General features: G+C 51.6%; 1 protein-coding gene across 1 annotated transcript; it reads left to right on the top strand.

Annotated features, from left to right (window-relative positions):
• The first annotated feature begins 27 nt into the window (after window positions 1-27).
• LOC137362302 (syntaxin-4-like) lies at window positions 28-24,903 on the top strand. The gene is made up of 11 exons (XM_068026705.1): window positions 28-316; window positions 5,506-5,586; window positions 6,007-6,106; window positions 17,412-17,486; window positions 17,705-17,775; window positions 18,179-18,287; window positions 19,760-19,833; window positions 20,919-21,056; window positions 22,080-22,190; window positions 22,940-23,070; window positions 23,803-24,903. The coding sequence occupies exons 1-10, from the start codon at window positions 287-289 to the stop codon at window positions 23,018-23,020; spliced, it is 870 nt and encodes a 289-aa protein (XP_067882806.1). The 5' UTR covers window positions 28-286; the 3' UTR covers window positions 23,021-23,070; window positions 23,803-24,903.

Here is a 24,903-nt window from a genome sequence, read left to right on the forward strand (position 1 = left end):
CCTGAAAGGGTTAAGGTGACTGCACTTTCGCTTTGCCACAAAAAGAAAACATGCGCAGAGTTGCGCTTCCTGAAATTCGTGTGTGCATTTCCTGGCTGGAAAAGTTTGCCTTCAGAGCCTTGAGAATATATTTGCGAAGGGGGAAGAGTTCTTGGAAGCTGGGCGTGCAAAATTCAGCAAGGAAGGAGGTCAAAGTGCAGGGGGGTTGGAGAGCTGCAATCCCATTTTCATTTCAGTTGGACCTTGACTTTTACCCCTTCTCCAGTCTCCCTGCCAGTTGCAGACCATGAGAGACCGCACCAGAGAATTGAGAAAGGTAATTCCTGCCTGGGACTCACTTCAAAGTCTTGTCCAAGTTTTGTCGCTTTGCAACTTTTTTTCATTTCCCTGCCCCCTCGAGGCAACTTTGTATCGCGTCAGTTTCACTTCGCTGGCGCTGAAACTGACATGAAATTCCTCGGGACATGCGTGTGTCTTTCTACATGTGTGTTTTTTGCCATGTGTGTGTGTGTGTGTGTGTGTGTGTGTGTGTGGTTTTGCTTAATGTTTTTTTCCCCCCCCCCCCACTCTATGCTCAATGTAAACCCCTCCCTTCCTGCCACTCGGTCAGGAGACTGGGAGTGGTGAACCCGCTCCCAGGTTTGAGCAGACTAACACTCCAGTGCAGTACTGAGGGGAGGGCGCCGCGCTGTTGGAGGGTCGGGACTGAGGTGGTGGGGTGGGGTGGGTGGGGGGGCGCCGCGCTTTCGGAGGGTCGGGACTGAGGTGGGGGGGGGGGGGTGGGGTGGGGAGGCGCCGCGCTGTCGGCGGGTCGGGATTGAGGTGGTGGGGGGGTGGGGGGGGGGGGGTGCCGTGCTGTCGGAGGGTCGGGACTGAGGTTGGGGGGCGCCGCAGTCGGAGTTGATGTGTTACACCGAGGACCCCGTCTCTCCTTTCCACTGGACTTAATCTCCTTAGCGCGACCGGGTGCAGAATTGGCCCAGGACTCAGAATTGCCATTTGACTTTATATTAAAAAAAAAATATGGGTGATTACTCTTGAGTTGCTGTGCTTGGGATCTGACTGTGCGCAAAATGGCTGGAGTTCATCTGATTGGCCTTGAGGTAGAGAATTCCAGAGATTCCCCACCCTCTGAGAGAAGAAATTCCTTCGCGTCTCAGTTTTAAATGTGTGCCCCCCCCCCTTATTCTGTAACTATGTCCCCTCGTTCGAGCTTCCCCCACCAGCAGAAACATCTCAACATCTACCCTGTCGAGCCCCCTTAAAATCCGACATGTTTCGATAAGATCACCTCTCATTCATCTAAACTCCAACGAATAAAGGCCTAACCTGTTCAGCCGTTCTTCATAAGACAACCCCTTCATCCCAGGAATCAGCCTCGTGAATCAATTTCTTAAATACGGGGACCAAAACTGTACGCAGTACTCCAGGTGCGGCCTCACCAACACCCTGAACAGTTCTAACAAGACCCACGCTTTCCCACATTGAACCCCATTGCCCGGTTTTTGCCCACTCACATAGCCTATCGATATCCCCTTGCAGATTCTTTGCGTCCTCATCCCCACACGTTACCCCCAATCCCCTGAGCTCTTATTTTCTGCCATAACCTTTTACGTGACACCTTATCAAATGCCTTCTTGAAAATCCAAATACACTACATCTACCAGTTCCCCTTTATCCACTCTACTTGTTATATCCTCAAAGATCTCTAACAAATTTGTTAAACATGATTTCCCTTTCATAAAACCGTGTCGACTCTGTTTGATTACATTATGTTTTTCTAAATGTCCTGCTATCTCTTCCTTAATAATAGACTCTCGCATTTTCCCAATGACAGATGTTAACAGATGACAGAACTGGTCTAGTTTCCTGCTTTCCGTCTCCCTCCTTCCGTGAATAGGGGGTGTCACATTAGCGGTTTTCCAATCCGCTAGTCCCCTACCGGAATCCGGTGAGTTTTGGGAGATTATGACCAATGCCTCCACTATCTCTGCAACCACTTCTTTAAAAAAAAACCTTGGACGCAGGCCATCTGGTCCTGGTGACTTGTCTGCCTTTAGTCCCATCAGTTTGTCCAGCACCTTTTCCCTCGTGATAGAGATTGTTACAAGTTCCTCCCTCCCATTTACACCTTGCTCATCTATTATTGCTGGGATGTTTATAGTGTCCTCCACTGTGAAAACCGATGTAAAATATTGGTTTAACTTATCTGCCATTTCCCTGTTAATTCCCCAGTCTCATTCTCTAAGTGTCCCACATTTACTTTAGCTACTCTCTTCCTTTTTATATACCATTGAAGCTCTTGCTGTTTGTTTTTATATTTCTTGCCAATTTACTCTCATCAGTTTTCTCCCTCTTTATGAGTTTTTTAGTCATCCGCTGCTAGTTTCTAAAAAAAGAAATTCCCAATCCTCTCGCCTACCGCTCGTTTTTGCTTTATTGTACACCTTTGCTTTTGATTTGATACTTTCCTTAACTTCCTTTGTTATCCATGGGTGGTTCATCGTTCTCTTCCAGTCCTTCCTTCCGACTGGAATAAATGTTTGCAAAATATCTGCTTCAAAGTCTGCCCCTGCTCCTCCACTGATTTCCCCTGTAGTCTATCTTCCCAGCCCGCTTTCGACAACTTTCTTCATACCTCTGTAATTGCCCTTGCTGATGTTGAAGACACTGGTTTGAGACCCGAGTTGCTCACCCTCGAACAGAATTTGAAATGATCGCTTTCACCTCAAGGATCCTTAACTACGAGATCTCTTATTAATCCTACCTCATTACAGCCTTGGTTCAAACATGGACAAAAGAGCTGAACTCAAGAGGTGAGGTGAGAGTGACTGCCCTTGACATCAAGGCAGGATTTGACCGAGTGTGGCATCAAGGAGCCCGAGCAAAACTGGAGTCAATGGGAATCAGGGGGAAAACCCTCCACTGGTTGGAGTCATACCGAGCGCAAAGGAAGATGGTTGTGGTTGTTGGAGGTCAATCATCTGAGCTCCAGGACATCACTGCAGGAGTTCCTCAGGGTAGTGTCCTCGGCCCAACCATCTTCAGCTGCTTCATCAATGACCTTCCTTCAATCATAAGGTCAGAAGTGGGGATGTTCGCTGATGATTGCACAATGTTCAGCTCCATTCGTGACTCCAGATACTGAAGCAGTCCGTGTAGAAATGCAGCAAGACCTGGACAATATCCAGGCTTGGGCTGATAAGTGGCGAGTAACATTCGCGCCACACAAGTGCCAGGCAATGACCATCTCCGACAAGAGAGAATCTAACCATCTCCCCTTGATATTCAATGGCATTACCATCACTGAATCCCCCACTATCAACATCCTGGGGGCTACCATTGACCAGAAACTGAACTGGAGTAGCCATATAAATACCGTGGTTACAAGAGCAGGTCAGAAGCTAGGAATCCTGCGGTGAGTAACTCACCTCCTGACTCCCCAAAGCCTGTCCACCATCTACAAAACACAAGTCAGGAGTGTGATGGAATACTCTCCACTTGCCTGGATGGGTGCAGCTCCAACAACACTCAGGAAGCTCGACACCATCCAGGACAAAGCAGCCCGCTTGATTGGCACCCCATCCACAAACATTCACTCCCTCCACCACCGACGCACAGAGACAGCAGTGTGTACCATCTACAAGATGCACTGCAGCAACACACCAAGACTCCTTCGACAGCACCTTCCAAACCCGCGACCTCTACCAACTAGAAGGACAAGGGCAGCAGACGCAATGGGAACACCACCACCTGCAAGTTCCCCTCCAAGTCACACACCATCCTGACTTGGAACTATATCGGCCGTTCCTTCACTGTCGCTGGGTCAAAATCCTGGAACTCCCTTCCTCACCGCACTCTGGGTGTACCTACCCCACGTGGACTGCAGCGGTTCAAGAAGGCAGCTCACCACCGCCTTCTCAAGGGGCAATTAGGGATGGGGCAATAAATGCAGACATAGCCAGTGACCCCCCCCACATCCCATGAAAGCTTTTTATTTTTTAAAATTCAATCAAATCATATTCATTTATCTCTATCTGTGCGGTCAGCTCGTCTATCTGGTTGCAAATGCTACGTGCATTTAGATTTGACTTTTAACCATTTTTTACCTACACTGGTTCTAATTTCTGCTGTGCTCTTGCGCTTGTGTTATCTGTCCCTTTCTATAACACTCTGATTAATGTACGCTCCTTCACTACCCTGCACCTCTGCGCCCTCGTTACTTTTCGACTTTTTAAACTTCCTTTCAATTGAACCCTCTTCCCCCACTATTTAGTTTAAAGCCTTATCTCCAACCCTAGTTATACGATTCGCCAGGATACTTAGTCCCAGCATGATTCAAGTGCAGCCCATCCCAGCCGAACTGCACTCTCTTTCCCCAGTACTGGTACCAGTGCCCCATGAATCGGAACCCATTTTCTACCACACCAGTCTTTGAGCCACGCATTTACCGCTCCTAATTTTATTTCCCTGATGCTGATTTGCACGTGGCTGCTGTAGTAATCCGCAGATTGTTACCTTTTTGTGGTTCTCCAGTCGCTGGGACCGTTTATTTCCACCTCCGTTAACATCTCCCGACTCCGCCCCTGCCTCAGCCCATCGGCTGCTGAAACCCTCGTCCGTGCCTTCGTCCCCCTCTAGACTTGACCCGTTCCGACGCTCTCCCGGCTGCTCTCGCACATTCCGCCCTCCGGGAACGTCAGCTCGTCCCAAAACTCCTCCCTCCTCCGCCCGTGTCCTTACTCGCACCGCGTCCCGTTCACCCCTCGCTCCCCTGTGCTCGCTGACCGTCACCGGCTCCTGGCCCGGTAACGCCTCGATGTTTAAAATTCGCGTCCTTGTTTTCAAATCCCTCCATGGACCCTCACACCCCTCCCTATCTCTGTAACCTCCTCCATAGACCCTCACACCCCTCCCTATCTCTGTAACCTCCTACAACTCGCCCTATCTCTGGAATCTCCTCCAGCCCCTACAACCCTCCCTATCTCTGTAACCTCCTCCATAGACCCTCACACCCCTCCCTATCTCTGCAACCTCCTCCAGCCCCTACAACCCTCCCTATCTCTGCAACCTCCTCCAATTCCGGCCTCTTACCCATCCCCCGATTCCCATTGCTCCCCCTTTGGTGGCCGTGCCTTCAGCTTCCTGGGGGCCCCTGAGCACCCTCCCTAAACCTCTCCGTATCTCTCTCTCTCTCTCTCCTTTTAAGACAGTCCTTAAAACCGACCTCTTTGACTGTCCGGTTGGCTGCCGGTCCTTAATCTCCCCTTGTATGTTGTAGTGAAATGCATTGTCCGTATTGAGCATGTTGAGGGAGTTTCTACAGTAGCGTTCAACGAACCATTCCTGGCATCCGATGCCCATCGAGCGATTTTTTTTTTTTTTTTTTTTTTTTTTTTTTTTTTTGGGTGCTAGTGTTCCCTGGCGCTAGTTGGTGCGGGCACAGACAGTCCAGCTTCCACACTCTGATCTCTCTCTCTCTCTCTCTCTCGCTTCTCCTTTCAGGATGAGGAGAGCTCGGATAACGAAGAATTCTGTCTGGTCATTCATGATCAGGAAGATCCCACCAATGCATTCTTCCAGCAGGTGAGAGCCGGCGGTGGGGTGGGGGAGGGGGAGGTTTCAGATGTTTACCAGGATTCAATGGGGTCGCTGGGGTGAAACACACTCTTGGTTGGTGCGAGTGCAGGGGAGAGGGGAGTCCAGAACAAGGTGGAGGGGTGGGGGGGTTGCAGAGAGGGGGTGATGTCCGGAAGCACTTCAGCCCAAAGCGGGAGTGGGAATCCGGAACGCTCTTTTCCCACCCCGGGGAAAAATGGGGCCGTGGACGCTGTTTGCTCTTTAACCATGATGCATTGGGACTTCAAAATGGCCGCCCCCCCCCCCCCCCCTCCCCCTCACTGCCTCGCCTGGCGGAAAAGCGGGGAAGGGGCCCGCTGCCTCTAACTCGTTGTGTGCTCTGTTTTCCCTCTTTTTTTTTTTCTCCCCCCTTCTCCTCCCAACCAGGTCAAGGATACCCGTAGCGGAATTGGAAAGCTGCAAGAACTGATCAAAGAGATGGAGCGCACACAGCGTCAAATACTGAGCAATCCAATCCCGGAAGACAGTAAGTCCATAGGCATAGTCCTCGGAGGGAGCCCAATCTTGTACAGTCGCGTGTGTGCGTACAAAACAGGCCATTCAGCCCATCGTCCCTGTGCTGGCCCGTTTGGTCCAGTTACCCAATTAATCCCCCTCCCCTATTCTATCTGCCATATCCCTGTAAATTTTTCCCCCTGCGAGTATTTCTCCGATTTTTTTTTTTTTTCCCCTTTTGAAAGTTACGATTGAACCTGCTTCCACCGCCCTTTCAGGCAGCATGTTCCAGATCACAACAACTCTCTGTGTTTTTAAAACAAAAAATATTTTCTGCCGTCACCTCTGGTCCTTTCGCCGATCGCCTTCAATGTGTGCCCCTCTGGTTCTGCTTCCCCACCCTCCCGCCAACTGGAAACATATTCCCCGTGAATTACTCCATCCAAACCCTGTCTGATTGCAAACGCCCCGATTAAATCTCCTCTTAACCTGCTCTGCTCCAAGGAGAACAACCCTGGCTTCTCCCAGTCCCTCTGCATTAACTGAAGTCCCTCGCTGCCGGAATTGGCTGCCGGTGGGATCTTGCTGTGCGCTGGTGTCACCGTACAAATGAGCGCCCCGTTGGCTGTCAAACACTTTGGGAAGATTTGAACGGCGCCTGTTGGTCTTCATTTCCACTTGGCCCCTGAGTGCCAGGCCAGTTGCAAGTGAAGCCTATCCCAGCTGAGCAGCTCCCGCCCGCCGAGTGCTCCTGCCGGCATCCAATGAAGTGGTGACGCGACCAGCCACGCTGGTCCGCCTGCCGCTCGTTGTCTTCCCTGTCTCGGCTCGTCGGCTGCTGAAACCCTCATCCGTGTCCTCGTCACCTCCCGGACTTGACCATTCCAACGCTCTCCTGGCTGCTCTCCCACATTCCACCCTCCGTAGACTTCAGCTCATCCCAAAACTCCCCCACTCCCACCGTGTTTTAACTCGCACCGAGTCCCGTTCACCCGTCACCCCCTGTGCTCGCTGACCTACACCGGCTCCCGGTCCGGTAACACCTCGATTTTAAAATTCTCATCCTCGTTTTCAAATCCCTCCATGGACCCTCACTCCCTCCTCCCTATCTCTGTAACAACCTCCAGTCCCTACAACCCTCCCTATCTCTGTAACCTCCTCCAGCCCCTGCAACCCTCCCCATCTCTGTAACCTCCTCCAGCCCCTGCAACCCTCCCTATCTCTGTAACAACCTCCAGTCCCTACAACCCTCCCTATCTCTGTAACCTCCTCCAGCCCCTACAACCCTCCCTATCTCTGTAACAACCTCCAGTCCCTACAACCCTCCCTATCTCTGTAACCTCCTCCAGTCCCTACAACCCTCCCCATCTCTGTAACCTCCTCCAGCCCCTACAACCCTCCCCATCTCTTCGCTCCTCCAATTCCGGCCTCTTGACCATCCCCTTATTCCCATCACTCCGCCATTGGTGGCTGGGATTGGGCCCTAAGGAGCATAGGAACAGGAGTAGGCCATTCAGCCCATCGAGCTTGCTCTGCCATTCAATACTATCATGGCTGATCATCCACTTCAATGCCCTTTTTCCCAGACTATCCCCATCTCCCTTTATGTTATTGGTATTTAGAAATCTGTCAATCTCTGCTTTAAACATACTCAATGACTGAGCTTCCACAGCCCTCTGGGATAGAGAATTCCAAACATTCACAATCCTCTGAGTAGAGAAATTTCTCCTCATCTCTGTCCCAAGTGGCCTCCCCCTTTATTTTGAGATTGTCTCCCCTGGTTCTAGACTCTTCAACCAGGAGAAACATCTTACCTACATCTACCCTGTTTATCCCTTTAAGTATTTTGTTGGTTTCGATGAGATCACCCGTCATTCTTCGAAACTCTAGAGAATACAGTTTCCCCCAATCTCTCTTCATCGGACAGTCCCACCATCCCGGGAACAAGTCTGGTGAACCTTCGTTACACTCCCTCTATGGCAATAATATCCTTCCTAAGGTCAGGGGACCAAAACTGCACACAATACTCCAGGGTGCAGTCCAACCAAGGTTCTATACAATTGAAGCAAGACTTCACTACTCCTGTACTCAAATCCTCTTGTGATAAACACTAACACACCATTAGCCTTCTTAATTGCATTCTGTACCTGCATGTTAGCTTTCAGTGACTTATTGACAAGGACACCCAGGTCCCTTTGTCCATCTACACTTTCTAATCTCTTACCATTTAAGTAATACTCTGCACATCTATTCCTCAGCTCTGCACTTCCCTCCCTAAACCTTTCCACCCCTATCTCTCTCTCTCTCTTTCTCTCTCCTCCTTTTAAGATGCTCCTTAAAACCGACCCCTCGGGCGAAGATTTTGATCTCCTCGCCGGATCCCGATGTCTGCGTTGGCGGCCCTCCTGTGGTGGGGAAGAGGAGAGATCAAAGCCAGGCTTTTCCTTCGAAGTGGCGCGGGTCCAACTTTGACTACCTTGCATCCTCTGAAGCAGCTTGGGAGACTTAGAAATTCAAGACGCTATAAGAATGTGTGGTGCTTAAGAACACGCCAAACGCCAGCAGCTCTGATGATGCAGAGAGAGGGACTGAGAGACACCAGTCAGTGTACAGATATCACCCTGAGAGAGAGGGACAGAGAGACACCAGTCAGTGTACAGATATCACCCTGAGAGAGAGGGACTGAGAGACACCAGTCAGTGTACAGATATCACCCCGAGAGAGAGGGACTGAGAGACACCAGTCAGTGTACAGATATCACCCTGAGAGAGAGGGACTGAGAGACACCAGCCAGTGTACAGATATCACCCTGAGAGAGAGGGGACTGAGAGACACCAGTCAGTGTACAGATATCTCCCTGAGAGAGAGAGGGACAGAGAGACACCAGTCAGTGTATAGATATCACCCTGAGAGAGAGGGGACTGAGAGACACCAGTCAGTGTATAGATATCACCCTGAGAGAGAGGGGACTGAGAGACACCAGTCAGTGTACAGATCTCACCCTGAGAGAGAGGGGACTGAGAGACACCAGTCAGTTTACAGATATCTCCCTGAGAGAGAGGGACTGAGAGACGCCAGTCAGTGTACAGATATCACCTTGAGAGAGAGGGGACTGAGAGACACCAGTCAGTGTACAGATATCACCCTGAGAGAGAGGGGACTGAGAGACACCAGTCAGTGTACAGATATCACCCTGAGAGAGAGGGACTGAGAGACACCAGTCAGTGTACAGATATCACCCTGAGAGAGAGGGACTGAGAGACACCAGTCAGTGTACAGATATCACCCTGAGAGAGAGGGACTGAGAGACACCAGTCAGTGCACAGATATCACCCAGAGAGAGAGGGACTGAGAGACACCAGTCAGTGTACAGATATCTCTGAGAGAGAGAGGGGACTGAGAGACACCAGTCAGTGTACAGATATCACCCAGAGAGAGAGGGACTGAGAGACACCAGTCAGTGTACAGATATCACCCTGAGAGAGAGGGACTGAGAGACACCAGTCAGTGTACAGATATCACCCTGAGAGAGAGGGACTGAGAGACACCAGTCAGTGTACAGATATCACCCAGAGAGAGAGGGACTGAGAGACACCAGTCAGTGTACAGATATCACCCTGAGAGAGAGGGACTGAGAGACACCAGTCAGTGTACAGATATCACCCTGAGAGAGAGGGACTGAGAGACACCAGTCAGTGTACAGATATCACCCTGAGAGAGAGGGACTGAGAGACACCAGTCAGTGTACAGATATCTCCCTGAGAGAGAGGGACTGAGAGACACCAGTCAGTGTACAGATATCACCCTGAGAGAGAGGGGACTGAGAGACACCAGTCAGTGTGCAGATATCACCCTGAGAGAGAGAGACAGAGACACCAGTCAGAGTACAGATATCACCCTGAGAGAGAGGGACTGAGAGACACCAGTCAGTGTACAGATATCACCCTGAGAGAGAGGGACTGAGAGACACCAGTCAGTGTACAGATATCACCCTGAGAGAGGGGACTGAGAGACACCAGTCAGTGTACAGATATCTCCCTGAGAGAGAGAGGGACTGAGAGACACCAGTCAGTGTGCAGATATCACCCTGAGAGAGAGGGGACTGAGAGACACCAGTCAGTATACAGATATCACCCTGAGAGAGAGGGACTGAGAGACACCAGTCAGTGTACAGATATCACCCTGAGAGAGGGGACTGAGAGACACCAGTCAGTGTACAGATATCACCCTGAGAGAGAGAGACAGAGACACCAGTCAGAGTACAGATATCACCCTGAGAGAGAGGGACTGAGAGACACCAGTCAGTGTACAGATATCACCCTGAGAGAGAGGGGACTGAGAGACACCAGTCAGTGTGCAGATATCACCCTGAGAGAGAGAGACAGAGACACCAGTCAGAGTACAGATATCACCCTGAGAGAGAGGGACTGAGAGACACCAGTCAGTGTACAGATATCACCCTGAGAGAGAGGGGACTGAGAGACACCAGTCAGTGTGCAGATATCACCCTGAGAGAGAGAGACAGAGACACCAGTCAGAGTACAGATATCACCCTGAGAGAGAGAGACAGAGACACCAGTCAGAGTACAGATATCACCCTGAGAGAGAGGGACTGAGAGACACCAGTCAGTGTACAGATATCACCCTGAGAGAGAGGGACTGAGAGACAGCAGTCAGTGTACAGATATCACCCTGAGAGAGAGGGACTGAGAGACACCAGTCAGTGTACAGATATCACCCTGAGAGAGAGGGACTGAGAGACACCAGTCAGTGTACAGAAATCACCCTGAGAGAGAGGGACTGAGAGACACCAGTCAGTGTACAGATATCACCCTGAGAGAGAGTGGGGACTGAGAGACACCAGTCAGTGTACAGATATCACCCTGAGAGAGAGGGACTGAGAGACACCAGTCAGTGTACAGATATCACCCTGAGAGAGAGGGGACAGAGAGACACCAGTCAGTGATTTTTGTTTCTCCCAGGCCGAGGAGATATTTAAAGATGAGAAGAGTGAGTGACAACAGGGAATGTGAACGCCTCTGGTGAATCGAGTGAATAATAGTGCTGAATCAAAGTGAATAATCTCGCGAGGAGCATTCCCTTTGTTCAGAGACAAGCTGTGATTGAGAGGGAGCCTCTGGGGAGCTGGGGGCGGGAACAGCAGGTGGATCAATTCCCGATCACAGTGTGAATGAGTAATAGCATAAACTGGGAAGGTGAAGTGAGTGCAACACGGCTATTATTATTAGGATTAGTCAGCACTCACAACCCACAGTCACATCGTGTGGAAATCCTGTGTAACTCACTCCCTCTCTCTCAGGGAGATATCTGTACACTGACTGGTGTCTCTCAGTCCCTCTCTCTCAGGGAGATATCTGTACACTGACTGGTGTCTCTCAGTCCCCTCTCTCTCAGGGAGATATCTGTACACTGACTGGTGTCTCTCAGTCCCTCTCTCTCAGGGAGATATCTGTACACTGACTGGTGTCTCTCAGTCCCCTCTCTCTCAGGGTGATATCTGTACACTGACTGGTGTCTCTCAGTCCCCTCTCTCTCAAGGTGATATCTGTACACTGACTGGTGTCTCTCAGTCCCTCTCTCTCAGGGAGATATCTGTACACTGACTGGTGTCTCTCAGTCCCTCTCTCTCAGGGTGATATCTGTACACTGACTGGTGTCTCTCAGTCCCCTCTCTCTCAGGGTGATATCTGTACACTGACTGGTGTCTCTCAGTCCCTCTCTCTCAGGGAGATATCTGTACACTGACTGGTGTCTCTCAGTCCCTCTCTCTCAGGGTGATATCTGTACACTGACTGGTGTCTCTCAGTCCCCTCTCTCTCAGGGTGATATCTGTACACTGACTGGTGTCTCTCAGTCCCTCTCTCTTTCGGGGTGATATCTGTACACTGACTGGTGTCTCTCAGTCCCCTCTCTCTCAGGGAGATATCTGTACACTGACTGGTGTCTCTCATTCCCTCTCTCTCAGGGTGATATCTGTACACTGACTGGTGTCTCTCAGTCCCTCTCTCTCAGGGAGATATCTGTACACTGACTGGTGTCTCTCAGTCCCTCTCTCTTTCGGGGTGATATCTGTACACTGACTGGTGTCTCTCAGTCCCCTCTCTCTCAGGGAGATATCTGTACACTGACTGGTGTCTCTCAGTCCCCTCTCTCTCAGGGAGATATCTGTACACTGACTGGTGTCTCTCAGTCCCTCTCTCTCAGGGAGATATCTGTACACTGACTGGTGTCTCTCAGTCCCTGTCTCTCAGGGTGATATCTGTACACTGACTGGTGTCTCTCAGTCCCTCTCTCTCAGGGAGATATCTGTACACTGACTGGTGTCTCTCAGTCCCCTCTCTCTCAGGGTGATATCTATACACTGACTGGTGTCTCTCTGTCCCTCTCTCTCTCAGGGAGATATCTGTACACTGACTGGTGTCTCTCAGTCCCCTCTCTCTCAGGGTGATATCTGTACACTGGCTGGTGTCTCTCAGTCCCTCTCTCTCAGGGTGATATCTGTACACTGACTGGTGTCTCCCAGTCCCCTCTCTCTCAGGGTGATATCTGTACACTGACTGGTGTCTCTCAGTCCCCTCTCTCTCAGGGTGATATCTGTACACTGACTGGTGTCTCTCAGTCCCCTCTCTCTCAGGGTGATATCTGTACACTGACGGGTGTCTCTCAGTCCCCTCTCTCTCAGGGAGATATCTGTACACTGACTGGTGTCTCTCAGTCCCCTCTCTCTCAGGGTGATATCTGTACACTGACGGGTGTCTCTCAGTCCCCTCTCTCTCAGGGAGATATCTGTACACTGACTGGTGTCTCTCAGTCCCCTCTCTCTCAGTGTGACATCTGTACACTGACTGGTGTCTCTCAGTCCCCTCTCTCTCAGGGAGATATCTGTACACTGACTGGTGTCTCTCAGTCCCTCTCTCTCAGGGTGATATCTGTACACTGACTGGTGTCTCTCAGTCCCTCTCTCTCAGGGAGATATCTGTACACTGACTGGTGTCTCTCAGTCCCCTCTCTCAGGGTGATATCTGTACACTGACTGGTGTCTCTCAGTCCCCTCTCTCTCAGGGTGATATCTGTACACTGACTGGTGTCTCTCAGTCCCCTCTCTCTCAGGGTGATATCAGTACACTGACTGGTGTCTCTCAGTCCCTGTCTCTCAGGGTGATATCTGTACACTGACTGGTGTCTCTCAGTCCCTCTCTCTCAGGGAGATATCTGTACACTGACTGGTGTCTCTCAGTCCCTCTCTCTCAGGGAGATATCTGTACACTGACTGGTGTCTCTCAGTCCCTGTCTCTCAGGGTGATATCTGTACACTGACTGGTGTCTCTCAGTCCCTCTCTCTCAGGGTGATATCTGTACACTGACTGGTGTCTCTCAGTCCCTCTCTCTCAGGGAGATATCTGTACACTGACTGGTGTCTCTCAGTCCCTCTCTCTCAGGGAGATATCTGTACACTGACTGGTGTCTCTCAGTCCCTCTCTCAGGGTGATATCTGTACACTGACTGGTGTCTCTCAGTCCCCCCTCTCTCTCAGGGAGATATCTGTACACTGACTGGTGTCTCTCAGTCCCTCTCTCTCAGGGAGATATCTGTACACTGACTGGTGTCTCTCAGTCCCTCTCTCAGGGAGATATCTGTACACTGACTGGTGTCTCTCAGTCCCTCTCTCTCAGGGAGATATCTGTATACTGACTGGTGTCTCTCAGTCCCCTCTCTCTCAGGGAGATATCTGTACACTGACTGGTGTCTCTCAGTCCCTCTCTCTTTCGGGGTGATATCTGTACACTGACTGGTGTCTCTCAGTCCCCTCTCTCTCAGGGTGATATCTGTACACTGACTGGTGTCTCTCAGTCCCTCTCTCTCAGGGTGATATTCTGCAAGATCATGGCTGATCCTTCCCACCCTATCTCCCCTTGGATTCCCTTGTTTTGTGGAGGATCTGTCTACCTCTGCCTCAGAGACGTTTAATGGCCAAGCCTCCACTGGTCCTGGGGAAAGAGAGTTCCATCGACTCACGACTCTCGGAGAAAAAAGCTTCTCCTCACCTCCGTCTTAAATGGGTGACCCCTTATTTTTGAACTCCGCCCCCTAGTTTTAGTCTCTGAAAGGAAACCGACTTATACTGCATGAGTTGAGTGCTGATTGGTTGGCAAGTGAACTCTGATTGGATGAGGCGTTGCCGTGGAGGATGCACCAGTCTCGGCCGTATATCGCAAAGACCGGCGGGCCGTACCGGACAACCTGTCCCTTCTGCCGTTCGCAACAGGCAAGGTACGGGCCGTACCCAACCAACCCGTGCTTGCTGACCTCAAAACACCGTGTCCGACATTCGATGTGATTCTACATTCGGACAGCATTTGCTAAATAATCCTCAGTGGGCTAAGAATTACGCTGGCAACCAATTTCAGATTGTCAGTCGGGCTCGCATTGTGCCGCATTTGCGCGTACTGGAAGCTACATGTGTTAATACACGGGGCCCTGTTCTTTGCAGACAGAGAGAACATGTACAAACATTGCGCCTGTTTCAGCTGAACAAACAGCCATTCACTGCTTCATTCCTCAGGGCAGTGCCTTGACCGATCAGAGTCAAGCTGCCTGGTTTAAGTTTCAGACTCCGCCTGGCAGTTAACTGTCAGTCACCGTAAACTGGTACGTTCTCTATGGCAACGCCTCATCCAATCAGAGTTCACTTGCCAACAAATCAGCGCTCCCTTCTCATGCGGTCTCAGTTGTTGTTTTCCCTTACGTTGGTTATTCTTGCGGATTGTCCTGACGAGTGCAAGACGGAAAGCTTCGACAACATGTCTCCATTTTCAGCAATGCTCTCTGTGGTCTCACCAGTGCCTTGTACAGTTGTAGAAAAACATCCCGACTCTTATATTCCATCCCCTTGCAATAAATGACAACATTGCATTTGCCTTCCTAAACACTTGCTGTACCTGCATACTAACTTTGTGTTTCGTGTCCTAGGACACCCAGATCCCGCTGCATCTCGGAGTTCTGCAGTCTCAGTAATACGCTGCTTTTCTATTCTTCCTGCCAAAGTGGACGAGTTCACACTTTCTCACATTATACACATCTGTCAAATCTTTGCCCACTCCCTTAACCTATCTCTCTATATTCCTTATGTCCTCTTCACAACTTACTCTCCTACCTATCTTTGTGTCCTCAGCAAATTTAGTGACCATGCATTCTGTCCCTTCATGCACGTCGTTTGTTTTGATTGTAAATAGTTGAGGCCCCAGCGCCGATTCCTGTGGCACTCCTAGTTACAGCTTGCCAACCTGAAAATGACCCATTTATTCCTACTCTGTGCTTCCTGTTAGCTAACCAATCCTCAGTCCATGCTAAAATGTTACCCCCACACCATGAGTTCTTATTTTGTTTAGTAATCTTTGATGTGGCGCCTTGTCAAATGCTTCTGGAAATCCAGGTACATCCACCCTTGTTACTCCCTCAAAGAACTCTAATAAATTAGTTAAACACGATTTCCCTTTCACAAAACCACGTTGACTCTGTCTGATCCCATTATGATTTTCTAAGTACCCTGCTGTAACCTCCTTAATAATAGGTTCCAGAATTTTCCCTGTGGCAAATGCTCAGCTAACTGGCCTGTAGTTTCCTGCTTTCTGTCTACCTCCATTCTGGAATAACGGAGCCGCATTTCCAGAGTCAAGGGAAGTTTAGAAAATGAAAACCAATGCATCCACTATCTCAGCAGCTACTTCTCGTAAGATCCTGGAATGACCCGGGGACTTGTCAGCTTTTAGTTCAAATAATTTTCTCAGTACCCTTTCCCTGGTGATTGTTTTAAGTTTCCCCCCTCCCCTTTCAATTCTTGATTCACAATTATTTCTGGGATGTTTGTGTCCTCCACAGTGAAGACAGAAACAAAAGATCTGTCAATTCATCCGCCACTTCCTTATTTTCCATTATTCACTTCCCATTCTCACTCCAGAGGACCAACACTCACTTTTCTTGCCCTTTTCCTTTTTAAGTATCTGTAGAAACTCTTACTATCCATTTTAAAATTTCTAGCTAGCTTTCTCTTGTACTCTAATTTCACTTTGCTTATTATTCTTTTAGTCATTCTTTGCTGTTTTTTTATGTCCAATCTTCTGACCTTCGACTACTCTTTCCTGAATTGTAGGCTTTTTCTTTGTTTGATGCTATCTTTTAACTTTTTTAGTTGCCCGCAGATGGTACGTCCTTCCCCAAGAGCCTGTCTTTCTCACTGCAGTGTATCGTTGCTGAGTGTTATGAAATATCCCCTTAAATGTCTGCCACTGCATCTCTACTAACCTATCCCTTAACCTAATTTCCCAGTTTACTTTAACCAGCTCTGTCTTCAAACCCTCATAATTCCCCTTCTTTAAGTTTAAAACACTCGTCTTCAATCCACTCTTCTCACGCTCAAACTGAATGCAAAATTCAATCATATTATGATCACTGCTACTATGCCTTTACTATGAGGTCATTAATTAATCCTGTCTGGTTGCACATTACCAGATCTAGAGTAGCCTGCTCTCTGGTTGGCTCTGGAATGTGCTGCTTTAAGAAACTGTCCCAAAAACACTCCACGGACTCGTCTTCCAGGCGACCTTTGCCAATCTGATTTATCTAATCTATATGTAGATTAAAATCACCCGTGATTATCGCCGTACCTTTCTCACAAGCCCCCGTTATTTCTGCCTGTATACGCCGTCCAATAGTGTAGTTACCATTAGAGGGCCTATAAACTACTTCGATAAGTGACTTCCTACCTTCACTATTTCTTATCTCGACCCAAACTGATCCGACATCGTGAATTTTACAACTAGGGTCACTTCTCTCGCTCTCTCTCTCTCTCTCTCTCTCATACTAATGTCATCCTTAATTAACAGAGCTACCCCTCCACCACCTTCCTAGTTTCCTATCCTTCCGAAATGTCATGTACCCCTGAATATTCAGGTCCCAGTCTTTGTCATCTTGCAACCATGTTTCTAACGGCTATCCGATCTTGCATATTTATTTCTGTTTGAGCTATCAATTCATTTGTTTTGTAACAAATGCTGCATGCATTCAAATACGGAGCCTTTACTTCGGTTGTTTTTATTATTTATGTAACCTCTAGCCTTGACTGCGTGCACGCTCCTTACTCTCTCTCTCAGGGAGATATCTGTACACTGGTGTCCTGCAGTCCCCCCTCTCTCGGGGATGCTTGCCTTGTGATTGAGGAGGGCGGGGTGTGTCTTTACCGGGCTTTTAATGACCTCTGACCCCTCTTTCCCCCCCCCCCCCCCCCCCCCACCTCTCTCCGCCTCCACATTTCACAGAGGACAAGGAGAAACTACAATCGCTGCGAGAACAGATCAAGACGGTGGCGTTGCGAGTTAGGAATCAACTGAAGGGTGAGTGACTGCATTTGCGGGAAGGGACGTGGCCGACTGGATGGGGGGGGCAGGGGGAGGGGAGCGCAGTCGCGGAGAGGAGTAGAGACCAGGTGAATCTGGGGGCAGCAGCCGAGTCGGAGGGGGTGATGTGGTCCGAAGCTGGGCTGGGGTACAAAGCCCCCTCGGAGACCGCGTGCGATCCCGTGATTCCCTTTGTGTGTTTGTCGCTGTTACAGCTCTGGAACCCACCAAGGTGGACGAGGAACGGAACTTCCACTCGGTCGAGGCCAGAATGAGGAGGACCCAGGTGAGGAGGATGTGGGGGGGGGGGGGGGGGAGGGGGGTGGGGGGGGGGGGGGGGGGTGCCTTGGGTCTCGTGACTGCTGGGGGGGTTTCCGCGGGGCTCGCGCGGAGGTCCAGGGCCGTTGGTCTGTCTGGGATTGGCTGCTTCGCCGAGACTCCCCTCCGACACGTCTTCCTGTTGGGGTCCGAGTGTGTGAATGTGTCTCTCCCACCCTCCCTACCCTTGCTCCCTCAATCCCGCCCACCTGCTCCCTCGTCGTCCATTCCAGCCTCCCTCACCCACCCACTAATTCTTTCCCCCTCCTCCACTTCTTTCTCCCCCCACCCACCCCCCCCTCTCTCCCTCCCCCTCCGACAGTGTAATGAAGCTCATTCTCATTCATTCTCTCTCTCTCTCTCCCCGACAGCACAATGTTCTTTCCCGAGAGTTTGTTGACATCATGAACCGTTGTCACTTGTTGCAGTCTCGCTATCGAGATCAGAACGTGGAGAGAATCCAACGGCAACTTAAAATTAGTGAGTGTGGACAGCTGAAACAACACCGTGTTACTGACTGTATCTCTACTGATGTTAATCCAGCTCCCTCACACTGTCACTTAGTAACCCCTCTCCCCCCAGCGCTCGGTATTACTGACTGTATCTCTACTGATGTTAATCCAGCTCCCTCACACTGTCACTCAGTAACCCCTCTCCCCCCAGCACCCTGTGTTACTGACTGTATCTCTACTGATGTTAATCTAGCTCCCTCACACTGTCACTCAGTAACCCCTCTCCCCCCAGCGCTCGGTATTACTGACTGTATCTCTACTGATGTTAATCCTGCTCCCTCACACTGTCACTCAGTAACCCCTCTCCCCCCAGCGCCCTGTGTTACTGACTGTATCTCTACTGATGTTAATCCAGCTCCCTCACACTGTCACTCAGTAACCCCTCTCCCCCCAGCGCCCTGTGTTACTGACTGTGTCTCTACTGATGTTAATCCAGCTCCCTCACACTGTCACTCAGTAACACCTCTCCCCCCAGTGCCCTGTGTTACTGACTGTATCTCTACTGATGTTAATCCAGCTCCCTCACACTGTCACTCAGTAACCCCTCTCTCCCCCAGCGCCCTGTGTTACTGACTGTATCTCTACTGATGTTAATCCAGCTCCCTCACACTGTCACTCAGTAACCCCTCTCCCCCAGTGCCCTGTATCTATACTGATGTTGATGGAGGGTTGTAGGGGCTGGAGGAGGTTACAGAGATAGGGAGGGTTGTAGGGGCTGGAGAAGGTTACAGAGATAGGGAGGGTTGTAGGGACTGGAGGAGGTTACAGAGATAGGGAGGGTTGTAGGGGCTGGAGGAGGTTATAGAGATAGGGAGGGTTGAAGGGGCTGGAGGAGGTTCCAGAGATAGGGAGGCTTGTAGCGAATGGAGGAGGTTACAGAGATAGGGAGAGTTTTAGGGGCTGGAGGAGGTTACAGAGATAGGGAGGGTTGTAGGGACTGGAGGAGGTTACAGAGATAGGGAGGGTTGTAGCGAATGGAGGAGGTTATAGAGATAGGGAGGGTTGTAGGGGCTGGAGGAGGTTATAGAGATAGGGAGGGTTGTAGGGGCTGGAGGAGGTTACAGAGATAGGGAGGCTTGTAGCGAATGGAGGAGGTTACAGAGATAGGGAGAGTTTTAGGGGCTGGAGGAGGTTACAGAGACAGGGAGGGTTGTCGGGACTGGAGGAGGTTACAGAGACAGGGAGGGTTGTAGCGAATGGAGGAGGTTACAGAGATAGGGAGGGTTGTAGCGAATGGAGGAGGTTACAGAGATCGCGAGGGTTGTAGGGACTGGAGGAGGTTACAGAGATAGGGAGGGTTGTAGCGAATGGAGGAGGTTACAGAGATAGGGAGAGGGGAGTTTTGATATGAGCTGAAGTTTTGGAGGCTGGTCGGGAGGGTCTTGGAAGGGTGGAGTTTGGAGGCAGACTGGTGTAAAACCCTTTCTCTCTGCTTTCCAGCGGGTTTGCAGATCACCGAGGAGAAGATGGATGAGATGCTGGACAACGGGCAACATGGGATCTTCACAGCCAACGTGAGTGGGTGGGAAAAGGAAATGCAGCACCTTCGGGTGACAGCTGAGCCCATTTTCCTTCCCCCTCCCCCACCCTGATCACTGAGGGGGAAATGACAGTGTATCTAACACACTGTGACAACCGGTCCCAAAGGGGGAAAGGACAGTGTATCTAACACACTGTGACACCCAGTCACAGAGGGGGGAAAGGACAGTGTATCTAACACACTGTGACAACCGGTCCCAAAGGGGGAAAGGACAGTGTATCTAACACACTGTGACACCTGGTCCCAGAGGGGGAAATGACAGTGTATCTAACACACTGTGACAACCGGTCCCAGAGGGGGAAAGGGCAGTGTATCTAACACACTGTGACACCTGGTCCCAGAGGGGGGAAATGACAGTGTATCTAACACACTGTGACACCCGGTCCCAGAGGGGGGAAAGGGCAGTATATCTAACACAGTGTGACACCCGGTCCCAGAGGGGGGAAAGGGCAGTATATCTAACACACTGTGACACCCGGTCACAGAGGGGGGAAAGGACAGTGTATCTAACACACTGTGACACCCAGTCCCAGAGGGGGGGAAAGGACAGTGTATCTAACACACTGTGACACCCAGTCCCAGAGGGGGGGAAAGGACAGTGTATCTAACACACTGTGACAACCGGTCACAGAGGGGGAAAGGGCAGTGTATCTAACACAGTGTGTCACCCGGTCCCAGAGGGGGGGAAAGGACAGTGTATCTAACACACTGTGACACCCGGTCCCAGAGGGGGAAAGGACAGTGTATCTAACACACTGTGACACCCAGTCCCAGAGGGGGGAAAGGACAGTGTATCTAACACACTGTGACACCCGGTCCCAGAGGGGGAAAGGACAGTGTATTTAACGCACTGTGTCACCCGGTCCCAGAGGGGGGGAAAGGACAGTGTATCGAACACACTGTGACACCCGGTCCCAGAGGGGGAAAGGACAGTGTATCTAACACAGTGTGACACCCGGTCCCAGAGGGGGGAAAGGGCAGTATATCTAACACAGTGTGACACCCGGTCACAGAGGGGGGAAAGGGCAGTGTATCTAACACACCTGCTTTGCACTGTAGTTAATGCAGGACACTCAGATAACGAAACAAGCCCTGAATGAAATCGAGACTCGACACACAGAGATCAAACGTCTGGAGAAAAGCATTGTTGAGCTGCACGAAATGTTCATGTACCTCGCGATGGAGGTCGAGGCCCAGGTACGTGGCTTTGATTTGCGTTGCCGGTCCGTTGTGGGGCTCGGCCCCCTCCGTCTGCCCTCCCTGTTGGAGGGGGAGGGCGGAGAGGCCTGGGGAGGGAATTTCAGATCTTTGGGACATGTCGTGGCAGCCAGTGGTGGAGAGACAGAAATCGGGGGATGCTTTATGAGGCCGGAATTGGCGGAGCGTAGAGGTCTCGCGAGGCGGAGCTGAGGAGGTGGACGGGCGGGCGAGGGTCATGGAGGAATTTGGACACGCAGTTGGTGCGGGAGGGATTGGTATGACCCTCTGAGGTGGGTAGGGCTGGGCGTGTCGAGGGAGAGGGAGGGGAAAGGAGCTTTCATCTCCCGCCCCCCCCCCCCCCCCCCCCCTGCGGCTGCCTGAAAGACCCAACGTTGGGGAATCCAAGATGTTGGATCATCTAAGGGAGGAGTGGAGCCTGTTTCCGGGGGAGAAATACAGAGGAAGCAAACTTGCACGCTCCTGTGCGTCGTCGGTCGCTTTCTCGCCAGGCTGCTCTCCCGCGCCGCCAGTTTTGAGAGTTTCCTGGTGTCGGCCATTTTGTGCGCGGCAAGATCCAGCGCAGCTGATGATGTGAATGGCCTGGCGAATTAGGCTTTTGTGTTTCCCTTCCGGTCGCGTCCATGGGCTCAATGTGTGACCAGCTTTTGGTCGGGAATGGAGTCTGGGCCTTTACTGCTCGGTGTGTGTGTGGGGCTCCGTTCCACACCGGGTGTGAGATCGGCTAACTCGGCACTAGGCTGGGAATGGAGCCTGGGCCTTTACTGCTCGGTGTGTGTGTGGGGCTCCGTTCCATACCGGGTGTGAGATCGGCTAACTTGGCACTAGGCCGGGAATGGAGCCTGGGCCTTTCCTACTCAGTGTGTGTGTGTGGGGCTCCGTTCCACACCGGGTGTGAGATCGGCTAACTCGGCACTAGGCCGGGAATGGAGCCTGGGCCTTTCCTGCTCTGTGCGGTTCATTCTAACCGGGGGATATTTTTCTTTCCTCTTGCACGCTCAGGGAGAGATGGTGGACAACATCGAGAACAATGTCGGCAAGTCAGTCGACTTCGTCGAGAAGGCAAACGACAACGTGGCTCAGGCCGTGGTTAGTCAGAAGAAGGCCAGGAAGGTGAGGGCATCGGGTGGGGGGGTTGGTGGGGAGTTGGGTGGCTGTTTTCGGAAGTGGTTGACGTTGCTTGGAGTCGGGTGGCACTGGTCGGGGGTGGGGGGTGGGGGCATGTAAGGGAAAGTTTCGGAGTGATCAGAAACCGTCATGTCCCCATTTTGTCTGCTGGGACTGTCGCAGGTGCTGAGGGGGAGGCCCTTAGTGCACCCGCATTGGGAATGGATCCCTCCCAGTGTAGGGCCTCGTGGCGGCCTCAGAATCGCCCTCACCCAGTGTGGGGCCTAGCTGAAGCCTGCAGCCTCATACTCGCCTAGTGTGGGGCCTAGCGGCAGCCTCACAATCGCCCTCACCTAGTGTGGGGCCTAGCTGAACCCTGCAGCCTCAGACTCGCCTAGTGTAGGGCCTAGCGGCAGCCTCAGACTGGCCCTCACCCAGTGTGGGGCCTAGCTGAAGCCTGCAGCCTCATACTCACATTGTGTGGGGCCTAGTGGCAGCCTCAGAATCGCCCTCATCTAGTGTGGGGCCTAGCTGAAGCCTGTAGCCTCATACCCAGTGTGGGGCCTAGCTGAAGCCTGCAGCCTCATCCTCGCCTAGCGGTGGCCTCAGACTGGCCCTCACACAGTGTGGGGCCGAGCTGAACCCTGCAGCCTCAGACTCTCCTAGTGCTTGAGGCCCACTTGCTCAGGGCTGGAATTTTGGAGTAATCTTACCTCTGAGTCCTCTCTCTCTCTCTCTCTCTCTCTCCCTTGCAGAAGAAGGTGTGCGTGATTGTCTGCGTTTCCATCCTGGTGCTGGTGATAATTGCCATCATCCTAGTTGTCTCTTTCAGCTAGTGATCTCAGACCTCCGGCCTTCATCCTCGGCCTCCTTGACGTCGACCGAGGTATTGCGAGAAACAGCCCTTTTGTATGTGTGGTGCAGTTTTAAAGGGGGTGTGGGAATAGAGAGAGGTGGGAGTGGGGGGGAAATGTATTTGCACCTGCCTCGGCGTCGGGGGCAAGTTTAAAAAAGAGGAGTTAGTTAAGTTTTCGGGACCCTTGGCTTCAGGGGGCAGAGCGTACAAAAGCAAGGAAGTTTTAAGCCTTTGGGCGTCTGGTTCGGCCCTCAACTGGCGTCCTGTGTCCAATTGCGGTCGCCAGAGTTTAGGAAGGATGTCGAGGTCTCGGAGAGGGGGAAGGAGGAGGTTGACCCGAATGGCCCCGGGGATGAGGGACGTCCGTGACGGGGATAGATTTCGAAGCTGGGGCTGTTCTTGGTGCGGCAGAGAAGGTTAAGGGACTCTCTGTCTCTCTCTGAGGCCCCAGTCGGAAGTTCAGGAAAGGCCCCAGGCCCCGTCCTGGGCCCAGTGCTGAATCTCTAGTTGGCCGCACTCTCTCTCACCCGGTGCGGGGACCCTCGCCCATCCCGCGGCTTCAGACTCCCAATGTTGGCTGATTCGAACTCTTAATTCCCCGTCGAGCCGGTCCAGCTCTTCGCAAAGAGCCTGATCACTGGGCTTCCCCCTGGGAGGAAAGGATGCCTTGGGATAATGGGAGGGTTTTGGGGATCGGGCCTAGTTTAGGTGGAAGACGAGCGGAGCTGATTTAATTCCTCTCTCTCTCTCTCTCTCTCGCAGACTGTGGAAGTTGTTTCAATTTGGAAACTGACCTCGGGGTTCTGGAACAGACATTGGGAATCTTTACAACTGGATATTAAATTATGTGCTCTCCACCCTCCCTATCTTTCTTTCTCTCTCTCACTGTCCACCCCACCCACGTCCCCTTCCCCTCTCCCTCCTAGGCTCGCTCTCTGTCTCTCTGTCTCCCCCCCACTTCTCCCCGCCCTCACAACATAACCAGCTTACAGCTTCCTCTTGCTCCGCCAGAGGCTGTAATGGAAAAACTGTAAGTGCTGGAGACACTCAGCAGGTTTGGCCAGTGTCTGTCGGGAGAGAAACTGGGGAGGGGGAGGTGGGGGGGGGGGGGGTGTGATGTTTTGGTCAGACTGTCCAGGTTTTGTCGAAGGGTCGTGGATACCAAACGCCACGCCCATGTGTGACTTAAAAGAGGCTGCCAGACCGGCCGAGCATTTTCTGCTCTTAGCGCGCTCCTGCCATTCTGCTTTGCGACGAATGGACGCTGGTCTCCGTTGGGCTGTTACTTTCTTGGGGGCGGGGGGTCCTATCGAGGAGGGAAGGAGCCGTCATTAGTGTCCTGGCGAAACCGCCCCTTCCTCGGCTGGAACCGCGGGGCTGAAGAGCGGGCGGCCATTTTGTTGCCAAGGGCGACCGGCCAGAGGGGACGCCGGGCCAAAGCGCCTGCGCCAACGGAGTCGGTCACCGTTTGCAGATGACCCTCCCGGGGGGAATGAGGGGTCGCGAGGATGTGCAGTCGAAAAGAGATGGTGGGCAGCCTTTGCATGCCGCTTTAAATGCGCCCCTGAAATGGTCATCCGAAGCCTGAGGCCTAAGACTGATCAATTTGTTGCCGCAAATGGAGGTCAAACTCTGGTGATCGTACTGTACCTGTCCTGGGGAGTGTTTGATGGGGACACTGTAGAGCGAGTTTTAATGTATATCTAAAGCTTATTGTGTTAATATGACGGTTAGGAGTTGAAGGACAGTAAACAAGGTGTTCAGTCATTGTAAATAGGAATATTGATTTTGTCTCTGTGTACATTGTCAATTAACTGTACAAATCTGATGGTAAGCTTCAATATAAAGAGAACTTTTTTCCTG

The sequence above is a fragment of the Heterodontus francisci genome, unplaced genomic scaffold (genome assembly GCF_036365525.1).
Source record: "Heterodontus francisci isolate sHetFra1 unplaced genomic scaffold, sHetFra1.hap1 HAP1_SCAFFOLD_570, whole genome shotgun sequence".
Taxonomy (NCBI): Eukaryota; Metazoa; Chordata; class Chondrichthyes; order Heterodontiformes; family Heterodontidae; genus Heterodontus; species Heterodontus francisci.